Source organism: Macaca fascicularis, chromosome 9, assembly GCF_037993035.2.
Source record: "Macaca fascicularis isolate 582-1 chromosome 9, T2T-MFA8v1.1".
NCBI classification, from domain to species: Eukaryota; Metazoa; Chordata; class Mammalia; order Primates; family Cercopithecidae; genus Macaca; species Macaca fascicularis.
The window spans coordinates 19993908-20007444 of record NC_088383.1 but is presented as its reverse complement, the minus strand read 5'-3'; the positions used below and the strand labels follow the sequence as shown (position 1 = coordinate 20007444).

The window sequence follows — 13537 nt, the reverse complement described above, 5'->3', positions numbered from 1 at the left end:
TAAGTCTCTAATCCATCTTGAATTAATTTTTGTATAAGGAGTAAGGAAAGGATCCAGTTTCAGCTTTCTACTTATGGCTAGCCAATTTTCCCAGCACCATTTATTAAATAGGGAATCCTTTCCCCATTTCTTGTTTCTCTCAGGTTTGTCAAAGATCAGATGGCTGTAGATGTGTGGTATTATTTCTGAGGACTCTGTTCTGTTCCATTGGTCTATATCTCTGTTTTGGTACCAGTACCATGCTGTTTTGGTTACTGTAGCCTTGTAGTAGAGTTTGAAGTCAGGTAGCGTGATGCCTCCAGCTTTGTTCTTTTGACTTAGGATTGTCTTGGAGATGCGGGCTCTTGTTTGGTTCCATATGAACTTTAAAGCAGTTTTTTCCAGTTCTATGAAGAAACTCATTGGTAGCTTGATGGGGATGGCATTGAATCTATAAATTACCTTGGGCAGTATGGCCATTTTCACGATATTGATTCTTCCTATCCATGAGCATGGTATGTTCTTCCATTTGTTTGTGTCCTCTTTTATTTCACTGAGCAGTGGTTTGTAGTTCTCCTTGAAGAGGTCCTTTACATCCCTTGTAAGTTGGATTCCTAGGTATTTTATTCTCTTTGAAGCAATTGTGAATGGAAGTTCATTCCTGATTTGGCTCTCTGTTTGTCTGTTACTGGTGTATAAGAATGCTTCTGATTTTTGCACATTAATTTTGTATCCTGAGACTTTGCTGAAGTTGCTTATCAGCTTAAGGAGATTTTGGGCTGAGAAAATGGGGTTTTCTAAATATACAATCATGTCATCTGCAAACAGGGACAGTTTGACTTCTTCTTTTCCTAACTGAATACCCTTGATTTCTTTCTCTTGCCTGATTGCCCTAGCCAGAACTTCCAACACTATGTTGAATAGGAGTGGTGAGAGAGGGCATCCCTGTCTTGTGCCAGTTTTCAAAGGGAATTTTTCCAGTTTTTGCCCATTCAGTATGATATTGGCTGTCGGTTTGTCATAAATAGCTCTTATTATTTTGAGGTATGTTCCATCAATACCGAATTTATGGAGAGTTTTTAGCATGAAGGGCTGTTGAATTTTGTCAAAAGCCTTTTCTGCATCTATTGAGATAATCATGTGGTTCTTGTCTTTGGTTCTGTTTATATGCTGGATTATGTTTATTGATTTGCGAATGTTGAACCAGCCTTGCATCCCAGGGATGAAGCCCACTTGATCATGGTGGATAAGCTTTTTGATGTGTTGCTGAATCCGGTTTGCTAGTATTTTATTGAGGATTTTTGCATCGATGTTCATCAGGGATATTGGTCTAAAATTCTCTTTTTTTGTTGTGTCTCTGCCAGGCTTTGGTATCAGGATGATGTTGGCCTCATAAAATGAGTTAGGGAGGATTCCCTCTTTTTCTATTGATTGGAATAGTTTCAGAAGGAATGGTACCAACTCCTCCTTGTACCTCTGGTAGAATTCAGCTGTGAATCCATCTGGTCCTGGACTTTTTTTGGTTCGTAGGCTATTAAGTATTGCCTCAATTTCAGAGCCTGCTATTGGTCTATTCAGGGATTCAACTTCTTCCTGGTTTAGTCTTGGAAGAGTGTAAGTGTCCAGGAAATTATCCATTTCTTCTAGATTTTCCAGTTTATTTGCGTAGAGGTGTTTATAGTATTCTCTGATGGTAGTTTGTATTTCTGTGGGGTCGGTGGTGATATCCCCTTTATCATTTTTAATTGCGTCGATTTGATTCTTCTCTCTTTTTTTCTTTATTAGTCTTGCTAGTGGTCTGTCAATTTTGTTGGAGATCCAGTTCTTGGCATTTTGCAATTGTATCCCATCTTTCCCTTTGGTTCTCTAAATCTTATCCACTCTTGCCTTAGATGTCATCCTCATGCTATCCTACTGCACATTTTCTGCCATTATCTAAACATTGACTGGAAATGATTGTTCTGTGACTTATTGTTAAAATGACTGAACGTGGCCTGTCACAGTGCCTCACGCCTGTAATCCTGGCACTTTGGGAGGATGAGGCGGGTGAATCACTAGAGGTCAGGAATTCTAGACCAACCTGGCAAACATGGTGAAACCCCGTATCTACTAAAAATACAACAAATTAGCTAGGAGTGGTGGCGGGCGCCTGTAATCCCAGCTACTCAGGAGACTAAGACAGGAGAACTGCTCGAACCAGGGAGGCGGAGGTTGAATCGCTGGAACCCGGGAGGCAGAGGTTGCAGTGAGTGGAGATCGCACCACTACACTGCAGCCTGGGTGACAGAGCAAGACTCTGTCTCAAAAAAAGAGAAAAAAAATGACTGAATGTGACATTATGATGTGGAGCCCATCCAAGACACCACTAAGAAAAGATACTCTGGTATGATTGATCTGAGAAACTTAAAAAGAAGCCACTCTCCGATTTTCTAATTACCCAAATCGATAGAAAATTGGCATGTTGATGGTAGACATTATCCTATCCGTATTAATGAATATCACTAATGTTGGAGGCTTTGTTCATGGATGTGATAAAAACATGTGCATTATTCAGTCTTGTTTACAACATAAACATTGTATTTCTCAAGAAGTCGGCCCAGATTTTTAGGTTTACAATTGATCTAGATGCAGCAAAACATAACAGATCATTTTTCTATGGTAAATTATTTCGTCCCTGTACAATATGCTGTACCAATACATTTCCTTTCAAACCATATGCTATCTACCACTCTATTACAAATCCACTGAGAAATATCCACGACCTACAGAAAAATCTGTCAATAGCCCTAAGAAAGTCATATTCTCTTTATACAAAAATAAGTGTAACTACTTAGAAAATAGAACCATGTTTCAAAGGACTGGCAAAGATTGTGTAGAGAGAGTTTTATACACAGGTGGTATAACATAGTGATTAAAAGTATGGCTAGAATCTGAATCCAACATATAGCTAGGATCTGAAACCAAGTAGTTTGATTCAAAATATATTTTTTCAAAAAATATATCGTATATGTAGTTATATAATATACATTATATAATTTATATCATATATAATATATGCTATGTTATATCATATATGTTATATATGTTATATTATAACATAACATAGATTAATATATATTATATAGATAGATACAGATATTTTTAATAAAACTACTTGGAGATATACAATATATAACATAAAATATTATATATTAATAGTATATATTAATAAATTATGTTATATATTAATAAATACATAATAAATTTGTAATATATATGTTACATATCTCCTTGGAGATATATATCTCCATATATATACAAATATTATATATGTGATATAATGTATATATTATGGAATAATATATATTATATATACGTATATGTATAAGATACATATATGTATTGTATAGATTTTGCATATGTATGTATACATACATAAAATTATGCATTATATACAGATTATATATAATATACATATTATATGTTATATTTTATATGTTATAAATATATATTTTATATATAATATATGTTATATATATTTATATAATATACAAGTATTAATTATATTATATAAATTATATAATACATAATTATACTATATTATTAAATATATATGTATAATATACATACCCAAGTTGGTTATATATAATATATAACTACATATATACATCCAAGTAGTTTGATTCAAAATATCTATTTATAATATAGATAAATTATATACTTATTATATATTATATATATTTTGAATATATATATATGTATCTCAAATAAAACTATTTGGTTTCAGTTCCTTGTTATACTACTTAAGAGCAACAAGACCTTGGAGAACTTATTTAACATCTCTGTTCTTCAGTTTTCTTCTTGGTACAATTGTAATGATAAAATGATGGCCTACATGATAAGGAAAAATGAGTTGCAAACATGTAAAACAGCACCTGGTATATAGTTAGCATTAAAAAATGTTAGCTACTGTTATTGTAACATAGTTATTAAAATATTTAAGCTATTATATGAATTGTGTGTTTATAAGTAAAAATATATTCTTTACAAATTAACATTTTATTCTTTCTGAAAGCTTTTTCATAGAGATAGTCCCTAGCTGTTGCTGAGTTAAGGATATGTCGACAGTCATCATATTTTAAAAAAGAAGTAGAAATAAGTGTTAACTATATCACATGTCTCTTGTTTTTTTTTCTCCACACTCCTCACCAAAAAAACAACATTCATCTTCAGGGTCGATAAATCAGAAACTTACATTACAAATGTTAATCTCTTTCCTGAACTCTCCTCCCCAGTTTCCAAAGTCTGCTGGAGATTTTCACTCAGATGACACAAGTCATTTATAATTCACAACACTTTGTCCTTTCTCCTCGGATTGGAGCTCTCATCTCACTCTCATTTCCTGACAATGGTACCAGAAGACTGGTGCTCTCCAATGCTCAAAACTCCAAACTGACCTTGAGAGTCCCTTTCTCCTCCATTCTCATTTCCAATGAGACAAGCTCCATTAATCCCTATTTTCCTTTCATTCTTATTTCCTCTCCCATCTCCTCCCCCTTGACTACTAAAGTAGCTTTTAAATTACCTTCTTGCCTTAATCCTCTCCTCATTAGAGTTTGCAATAGATATTACATATTTATTTGATTCTGTTAAATTACATGTTAACTTGGTATAACTGCTGAAACGTCATTGTGAAAATTCGCTGCCATTTGAGTCCACTAGCCTAGCAGGAAGGAACATTTTTCTTAGGGAAATAATTATTTCTCTAAGTGGAGGGAAATTTACTAATGGTTCTATGTGGCTATAAAACACAAGACCCATCAGGCATAATCAAATAGTCTAGCTAAACAGATTTAAATGAAAAGAGTTGACAAGGATTTGGGTTAGAATCTGGAAAATTAGCTAAAGAAAGTGGAACCCCAGGATGATTAAAAAACAAGAAAAAATAAAGGCAGGACATAGTGGCTCACGCCTATAATCCCAACACTTTGGGAGGCCAAGGCAGGCTGATCACCTGAGGTCAGGAGTTCAAGACTAGCCTGGCCAACATGGCAAAACCCCATCTCAATTAAAAATACAAAAATTAGCCAGGTGTTGTGGTACACATCTGTAATCCCAGCTACTCAGGAGGCTGAGGCAGGAGAATTGCTTGAACCCAGGAGGCAGAGGTTGCAATCTGAGATGGTGCCACTGCATGTCAACCTAGGTGACAGAGTGAGACTCCATCTTGGAAAAAGAAAATATATATATATGTAGGTTCTACGGAGGGCCCTGGTCAGAGCTGTGTTGCTGTGTGGTAGTTGTATTTTTAGGAAAAGTAGTATCTAACACACATTCTTTGTTTTCTCCAAAACATCAGCAAGATTATTTTCCAAACACCCACCTCATTTTAATAACGTTGGAGGACAGATAGGTAGATAGATTTTTTTTTAAAGGAGCAAAGCAGCAAAATAAAACTGGATCATAGGACAGATGATGGAGTTCCGACACCACAGAAGTCAGGGACGGCCTGCACTAATCCGACAGCGAACATGAAACAAATTCCTTTCACCCCAAACATTTTAAGAGAAGATGGATGACCTCTGAATAGAGGTAAGCAGTCAGCACTCAAGCCACTTGATTTAAATGTTAGAGGAAATGGTGATGACATATGGATAATACTATCTGGATGGCATTGATACAGGAGCTAGAAAGAAATTATTTAGGCAGATAGTGAAGGTAAAAGAGTCCTTGGCAAGGCTTCCCTTCTACCAAAAAGCAGCCCAATAAATTATTTTTTCCAACAAAGAGCAGCCTGAAAAATCAAGCTGTAAACATAGATAAGCAAGCTGAAAGCTTGCACAGGTGGATGCCGGCAGTTGCATCAATAAAAAAAGGCTACCTGGGGGCCAGGCATTGCCAATATAGAAGCTCCGTCTTCCCTTTTATTACCACATGCACAGTAAAGAAACAGGCAACATGGCACCAGCCAGTTAGAGAACCCATCTGCATAATAACAGATTAGGGTGGGAAAGGCCATCTTTTTGTGCCCTATGCAAATAGCACACCTACCCCTAACCAGTTTTTTGTGCCTTATGCAAATAACACACCTAGTCTGACCAATCTTTAGTGCACCATGTAAATCAGACACTGCTTCCTCAAGCTCATCTATAAAACCCCCCTGCATTTCGCCATGGACTGGAAACCCATTCAGGATCCCTCTCTCTGCAGGAGAGAGCTCTTCTCTTTCTTTCACCTATTAAACCTCCATTCTTAACCTCACTTCTTGTGTGTTCACGTCTTTTATTTCCTTGGCATGAAACAATGAATCTCAGGTATCGCCTCAGACAATGAGACTGCTTCAGCGTGAGTATAAACATTAGAAACATTTATGGTTATATGTATTATGTAAGAGTTTTCTTAATTAGTAGTATGCATTCATTTCCCAAGCAAACATTTGAGACACAAAATGATGACAGTAATTATTTCCTCATCATGTGTTATCATAAATATTATTGAATTAAAAGGGAAAATACCTCAGATAATGATTTTGAAAAGTGACGGTAAAATTTTAAAAGTTAAGGTTAAAATTTACATTTTTTAAAATGCAAAGCTCATCTTTTGTCTTTATTAATAAATACTATTCTTTCTAAATAGGAGGCTGCTGAGAACTCTCCAGCGTTTCTCAATGAAATATCAAAGAAATGAAAAGTAAATAATAGCATGTTAAAAATGCTTCAGTATCTTTTTATACTTAAGGCACTGATTGTTCATTTAGTTTAACAATCTAGACATTCAACGTGAAAATTACAGTCAGTGATATACTTAGTAGTAAGGGATAGTATTCATTCCTTCTTACCCATAAAACTGTCACATGAGCTTCTTTCAAGAACAACAACAAACAGGAGTGAAAGTGTTACCGAAAGGAAGTCCCGATCCAGACCCCAAGAGAGGGTCTTGGAGCTCATGCAAGAAAGAATTGAGAGAATGTCCATAGAGTAAAGTGAAAGCAAGTTTATTAAGAAAGTAGAAGAATAAAAGAATGGCCACTCAATAGACGGTCCCGAAAGTAAGAGGAAGAACGCGTCCACCCTAGGTACAATACTTGTTTATATACAGGATAAAAAAAGATCACAGGGAGATGTGCTCTGCTATAATCTTTTGCGATAAAGGATTAATTTTCTTAATTACTATATTTTGCAAGAATCGACATTATTATCTATAAAGCAAAATTAGGAATGATTTTGTTCTCAAGGTGTCGGGATACCAGGACACTCCCAAGTCCAGGTCTGTTTAGTAAATGTTATCAATCTGTTCCCTTAACAGTAAACATCTAGAGGCTAGGGATACCTAGCTTTCTGGGGATGCAACCCAGCAAGCTCATTTTCCTAGCCCTCACTCAAGATGGAGTCACTCTGGTACTAATGCCTCTGACAAAAGAAGGTTTCACCTGAATTAGGGGCTACATTTCTACTGCATGTTAAGTTTGTTTTATTATTTCTCTCCTTGAATATTTTAAGACAACAGTAAAATTAATCGCTTATGTCTGCAATTTTTTAAAAATGTGATTGCAATTAATCAGCAGCATGCAATGCCTAAAATTGTTGTTTTACCCAGCACAGCAGACAAAAGAATATATAATAAGTCACACACAACAGATTTGACCAAACTACAGGTTCGGCTTTTTTTCCCCTATGTATTCTAAATCCCTGTAATGCTTAACATAATAAAAAAAGTTATTATGGCTCAGTGACTCAGTAATTGAGATCTGACATCAAACTACCTTAGAGTCTAAGCGGGTATGGGATTTAGTAGGTTATTTAACTCTCTAAAGCTTGTAATTCTTGGAGTAAATCATCTTTCTACCTTAGAGGATTTTTGTGAAGGGTCAATAAAATTATGTATCCAAAGAAGTAAACACAGTGCCTTACATATAGTAAGTGCTAAAGAAATTTTAGTTGTTATTATTCCTTAAATATCTTCAGAAACTCTCTGAAATGCTTCCGTCTTTGCTAAGTAGATAAACAGCAATCCTTGTGTATGCAGCAGCATTCCCTCAGAAATTAACCTGCTTCAATTTCATTAAAGGAGAGACCTAGTCATTCACAGATGGAGGTGATAAAACCCCCAGGTGAGCATCAGCTACAGAGGCTTTGTCCTAAGCCCATGCTAAGCTGGGATCCAGCTGGGACCGAAATCTCCTATTTGGACATTTTTAAAGGAAGGATGCATGGCTTTTAAACTATTAGAAGTCAGCATGGAAAGGAAATGGCAGAAAATGAAATAATTCTCAGAGGCTTGTAAGTTGTCGAGGCAGCAGATACTGTCTGGAGACTCTGATTACAGAATTCCCTCGAATAAGCCCCTCACAGAATCTTTTCAGGAGTGAGACACTAGATGGTGCCAGGCCGTATTACAAGTACAGCACTTCTCTGTGGCCCACCAAACAAAAGCAAATGAACATCTGCTCACTTGCTGACAGGACAGAACTAAAGCATACCTGCAATCCGAAAAGGCTGGTGTAGCCGAGGTATCCTGAGAGAGTCATATAGTCTCCTAATTTTTGCAAAGCCTTTAAGGTAAATGCACTGTTTTCACATCAGCAATAATGTATTTGGGGATATAAAATTAATATATTGCACATGCATCTGCTTTAGTTGAAGCCACTGGTACATTTAAAGCACTCAAGTGAATTACCTTGCTGCCTCAGCTACAGTCGAATCACCCTGGATATTACATATTCTGGAGTTTTACTTTTTTTTTTAATTGATCTACTGCACATATTTAATCATCAGAACTCAGGATGTATCACTCGAGAATAGGAAGCTGAGCAAAACAAGGACGTTATTTTGAAAGGTTTGACCTACAAGATACAGCAAGTTCCAGTTCTACTCCACACTCTGATCTCTTATGCTTCTAATAGAGATCTGGACCCCAAAAGACATAGACAGGTCTAAGAAGGCACAAAGGTTGGCAAAAGTAGTTTAAGACTCCCACACCATCAGCTCTGTTTCAAAGTTAAAAAGATGTGTAAATAATGATGGAGTCGACCCATAGATAAGATTCTCATCTTATTTATTAAGTGTCTACAAGAACAGAGAGAGATGGAACTTCAGCAAGATCAACCTTCAGTCTACTCAATGTGACTCAATCCCCATAAACACGATCTTGGCCCAGTTTTGTTGCTTTTGTTGTCGTTGTTGAGACAACAAGCAGACACAGGGAATTAAGAAGAGAAGGGTAAGAAATAAAATAACTTCTCCAGTGGTTAATAACACTTGAGCATCTACAGCAAATTAAATATATTATTGGTGCTCAGGGGGTATTCATTCTGCATACCACAGCCCTTGAAAGCCACAGATGTCTTCAGGGCCCAGGGACACACAGTATCCCCTGCCCACACCTATCAATAATCTTCCCTTAACATGCTGTAGGGAACATTTCCCTCATTGTACCTACCACATCCAAGAGACCCAAATTAATATTTCTTAAGTGAATGAATGAATTGTTGATAGAAAGACTTAAGTGCCTGATGACTTAAGATGCCTTTCCAACCACCCACACCCCCAACACTGATATTTGACTTCAATAGAGTACAGTCTCAGTCTCTGGTTAGTGTTTCCAGTGGGAGTTTCTCTGAAGTCCTGCCATATAGGTGTCATTTAACCACATGTTAAGGGATTTTTTTGTAGCCTTCTTTTGATCCCCATTAAGTTTATCAAAACCTGAAAATTCCAAATTACAGTGATTTATGATCAATCAATTAAGAAACTATGCCATTCTTATATCTTATAATTCAACTTTTACAATGAAGATCCTGTTCATTTAGCCATTCTTTTTCTCTTAGCCACTCAAAAGAATCAAAGGTAAAATTCAATCCAATTTAATCCCTATATTTAAGCAAGTGCTAAATCCACCATATAACAAATGATTTGATTTATATCAAATTTATAACATTGATTATTATATCATTCTAATAATAGATGATAAAAAAAACCGACTTGGGTTAAATTGACTCACAGAGAAGGATTAGAAAGTTTTAAGGAATAAAATGCTTTAAAATCTCATGTTTAACAGGAAAATTTTGTTTGATTGTCCCAAATGTTAAAATAGGCAATACTGCTTCAAGAACTGGTAATAATCATTAGATTATCGTTTCAACCATGCGTAAGTTTTATTAGGCTGCATAAATAAGTTGTGTTTTATAGGCTTGCATTGACTTTAATTCTCTAAACTACTTTAGAAAATAAAGGCTGTGTTATCTATGAAATGAATATGACAATTATTCTACTTCAACAGCATTTGGAATAAGTATTTAAACATTCTCCTTCCTCATTACCCAGCATTCCCCTCTCTCAAAAGCATGAAAAAAGTCTGGAAGGAAAAAGTAATGAAAAGAAAGAAGAAGCTGGAGCAGTAAGAAAAGTAGAGAGGAATGGAAAGAGTTCAAGAAATTAGGAGGAAATTAAAAGGTTGTATTTTACTAATATATCAGTACGTCTTAAAATATATCACCTTTAGTTTTCATACATACAATTCAAAACCTTATTGTAAAAGTGTCTTTCAGGGTGGCTAGCCATCCCAAATTGCCTGAGATGTCCACTTTCAGCACTTGAAAGTCTTGGGAAATCCCTCAGTCGCTGGCAAACTGGGACAGTTGCCTTACTTTTAGTTCACCTGGTGTTAAAGATCTGTATCTTATTTTTTCTTTAAGGCCATAGTTAGAAAATAGAACACACATACCTGAAATCTCTGTGAACTCTGGATTTTGATGACATTTCTCTCCCACTGATTTGGGAGTGCAGCTGTGTTTTGCCATAAATGCTGAATAGGACCTCCACATGCAGTTTGAAGCCCAACCATTAATTTGCCACTCACTTGGCTGGAGAAGTAATAAAATGTAATCTGTGAAAGACAATTAGTACCCAAACAGTTATGATAAAGAAATCCCCAAATGTGACAACATATTTAAAATGCTGTGTGCTTTCAAATACCTGGCAGTCATGTTGATCATTTGTCGGAAGGAAAACTCTGCTTCTTAAACTTGAGGAAATAGAATCCACTCTGGACACCAGTAAAAGGAAGTGAGCTATCAGAAAGAAGAGACAGAGTACAAAAAAAAAAAAGAGAAAGAATGAATAAGACCTACTATTTGATAGCATAACGGAGTGACTGTAGTCAATAATAATTTCATTGTACATTTAAAGATAACTAAAAGAGTGTGATTGAATTGTCTGTAACATAAAAGATCAATGCTTAGGGGATGGGTACCCCATTCTCCATGATGTGATTATTGTGCATTGCATACCTGTATCAAAACATCTCATGTACCCCATAAATATACACATCTACTATGTACCTACAAAACTTAAAAGACAAAAAATAAAAAGAAACAACAGACAATGTGTTAGATTCAGAGTGATCACTGGCGAATTTAAGACACCAAGTGATAATTCAGGCCCACATCCTCACTAGATTAATAATTTTTTTTGTTTAAAGAATAATTTAACCACATCATTTACTTTTGCAAACCATCTGATATTTTTACTTCTTTCTATTGCCCAGTGATACAGCTAATTGCAATTATACTCCCTATAATATGATCATGGACTATAGTTTACAACCCAATTTATCACATTTAACATAGAAAGATACATCCCTGCAAAGATGCTATCTACATTATACTATCAAGACTGCCTACCAAAATAAGCAATGCAATGAAGACTTGTGACAGAGCAGGAGCACCATTATCTTGGACAAACACCACTATTTTAAGCTCCAGCTCCCTTTCTAATCTCATGCATTTCAAATAAATCACTTCTAACAATAAGCAGCTAGAAAGAGCAGACAGTACAATACAGATAAAACAGCTGCATGGTGTAAAGACCAAACTTCACACTCATACAATGGGCCCAAGTAAAACAGTGGGCCCTAATAAGCACATTCCTTTCTCTTTAGGTTCACTAAGACAGGGAAGCTAAAAGCAGACTTGGGGGGTATGCCTGCAGTTGCTGAAAGATGTATGGGAACAGACACAAAACTCTCCCTCCCAGATAAGCAAGACAAAGAGACACAGAAACATTCTGAGCCTGTGATAAGCTCTCCCATCCTAAAATACTCTTAGTCTGTAAGAGAGAGGGCTCTTGACCTAACTCGGCCAGAGGCCCCTCTCAGGTTTATTCTTTAAAATAAACCTGTTTCTGACTGATGAGTCACTTTTCATGTTTCTTTTGTCCTCTCACAGCTTTAGAAGAGATCATTGCTCACTGTACTTTTGTTCAGAAAAAGTTGGATCAGATAGTCCCAGCTTTTCCTAGGATTATGGAAAACAACTCTGAGCCCTGATGCTTTCCTATGCACTGCAGTATGGATAATACCTGTGGACTCTTATGGTTTAGAAGTCTGTAAAATAAATGTTGCGCATTCCCTGGGCTCTCATAGATTTCCTGTAATGTTTTATGCAGGTTCAAGCATATAATCTGAAAACCATTGTCTTCTGCCACTTTATTTCATGTGCTTCTCTTTGTCAAAAGGAATGAGAAATATGATGATGATGACTATGATGACATAGCTACCTCAGTTATTCAGTGGTATTTTAAAGTCAGATTGGAAATGAAATCTAATTGTCACATCATTAAAAGAATCAACAGTAAAATTATGAGACCTAAGGAAGAAACCTCTCTTCCCTACTCCTATTCCAAAACTGCATCCTAATTAAGCAGCAAACAGTGACATTAACGATTGCTTATGAATATAGTCAGAGACATAACTGAAATAACTGTAATAACACACGATTATTCTAAGAATATACTTAGTGGAATTATTATGTAAACATAATTTAGATGAAGAGCAGGTATCATGGTGATGCAAGTGGACTATCATTAGTTGGCTCCTGCAGCAGGTAAACAAATGTTAAGCAAATGAATAATCAAATAAACAGAATAAGTCATATGCATATATTATTGTAAGTTTATTATTATTAGCAATACAAATGGTAAGAGCATTCAGTCGGCTCTAAATTGTTCTTTATAAACATTCAACTACTAAAAAGAATCCCTGAGATACTCAGAAAAATTATTTTTATTTGTCAATGATATTACCTAAATTATTCATATTTTTAAAGCTTGATATTAAAGATCAGATTTGACACATTAAGTTATTAAATAATAAAAGCAGCATTTTTCAGTGATATTTTTCAACTCACACATTAATAAATTATTTAAATATTTAAACAGAGTGTTTCATAAATAAAAACTGTCATTTGTTATGTGTTATGGCACTATAAATTATTCTGTATTGTAGCAAATATTCAATAAAGGTCAATCTTCAGGTTATAGTAGAAAGTAAAGGTTTAAATTCAGAAACAGCTTGATATCTTTTGACCTTTGTTCTAGTAATAAACTTTTTCTTTGTATGGGGAAAAAATTGTTCAAAATGCACCCAGTGGCAATATCTGTTTTCTATGTTTAATTTTAACTTAGTGACAATCGCGATTTTTTTTAGTGTGCACTTCATTTACCTTGCTCCTTTAGTATGAGTATAGAATTTCCTGAATTCACAGATGGAGATGTTCCCTAAAGAAAAATGTCACTTTATAGAA

The 13537-nt window shown here is 35.4% G+C and overlaps 1 protein-coding gene across 1 annotated transcript in view; it reads right to left on the bottom strand.

Moving 5' to 3' along the window:
• The window catches only part of MALRD1 (MAM and LDL receptor class A domain containing 1), a 673535-nt gene that overhangs the window by 622475 nt on the left and 37523 nt on the right, over nt 1–13537 (bottom strand). The window contains exons 4-5 of the mRNA XM_074000837.1: nt 10932–11026; nt 10681–10842 (exon numbers count right to left, since the gene is read on the bottom strand). Of these exons, the coding sequence (XP_073856938.1) occupies nt 10681–10842; nt 10932–11026 (257 nt within the window). The remainder of the gene's footprint in view (nt 1–10680; nt 10843–10931; nt 11027–13537) is intronic.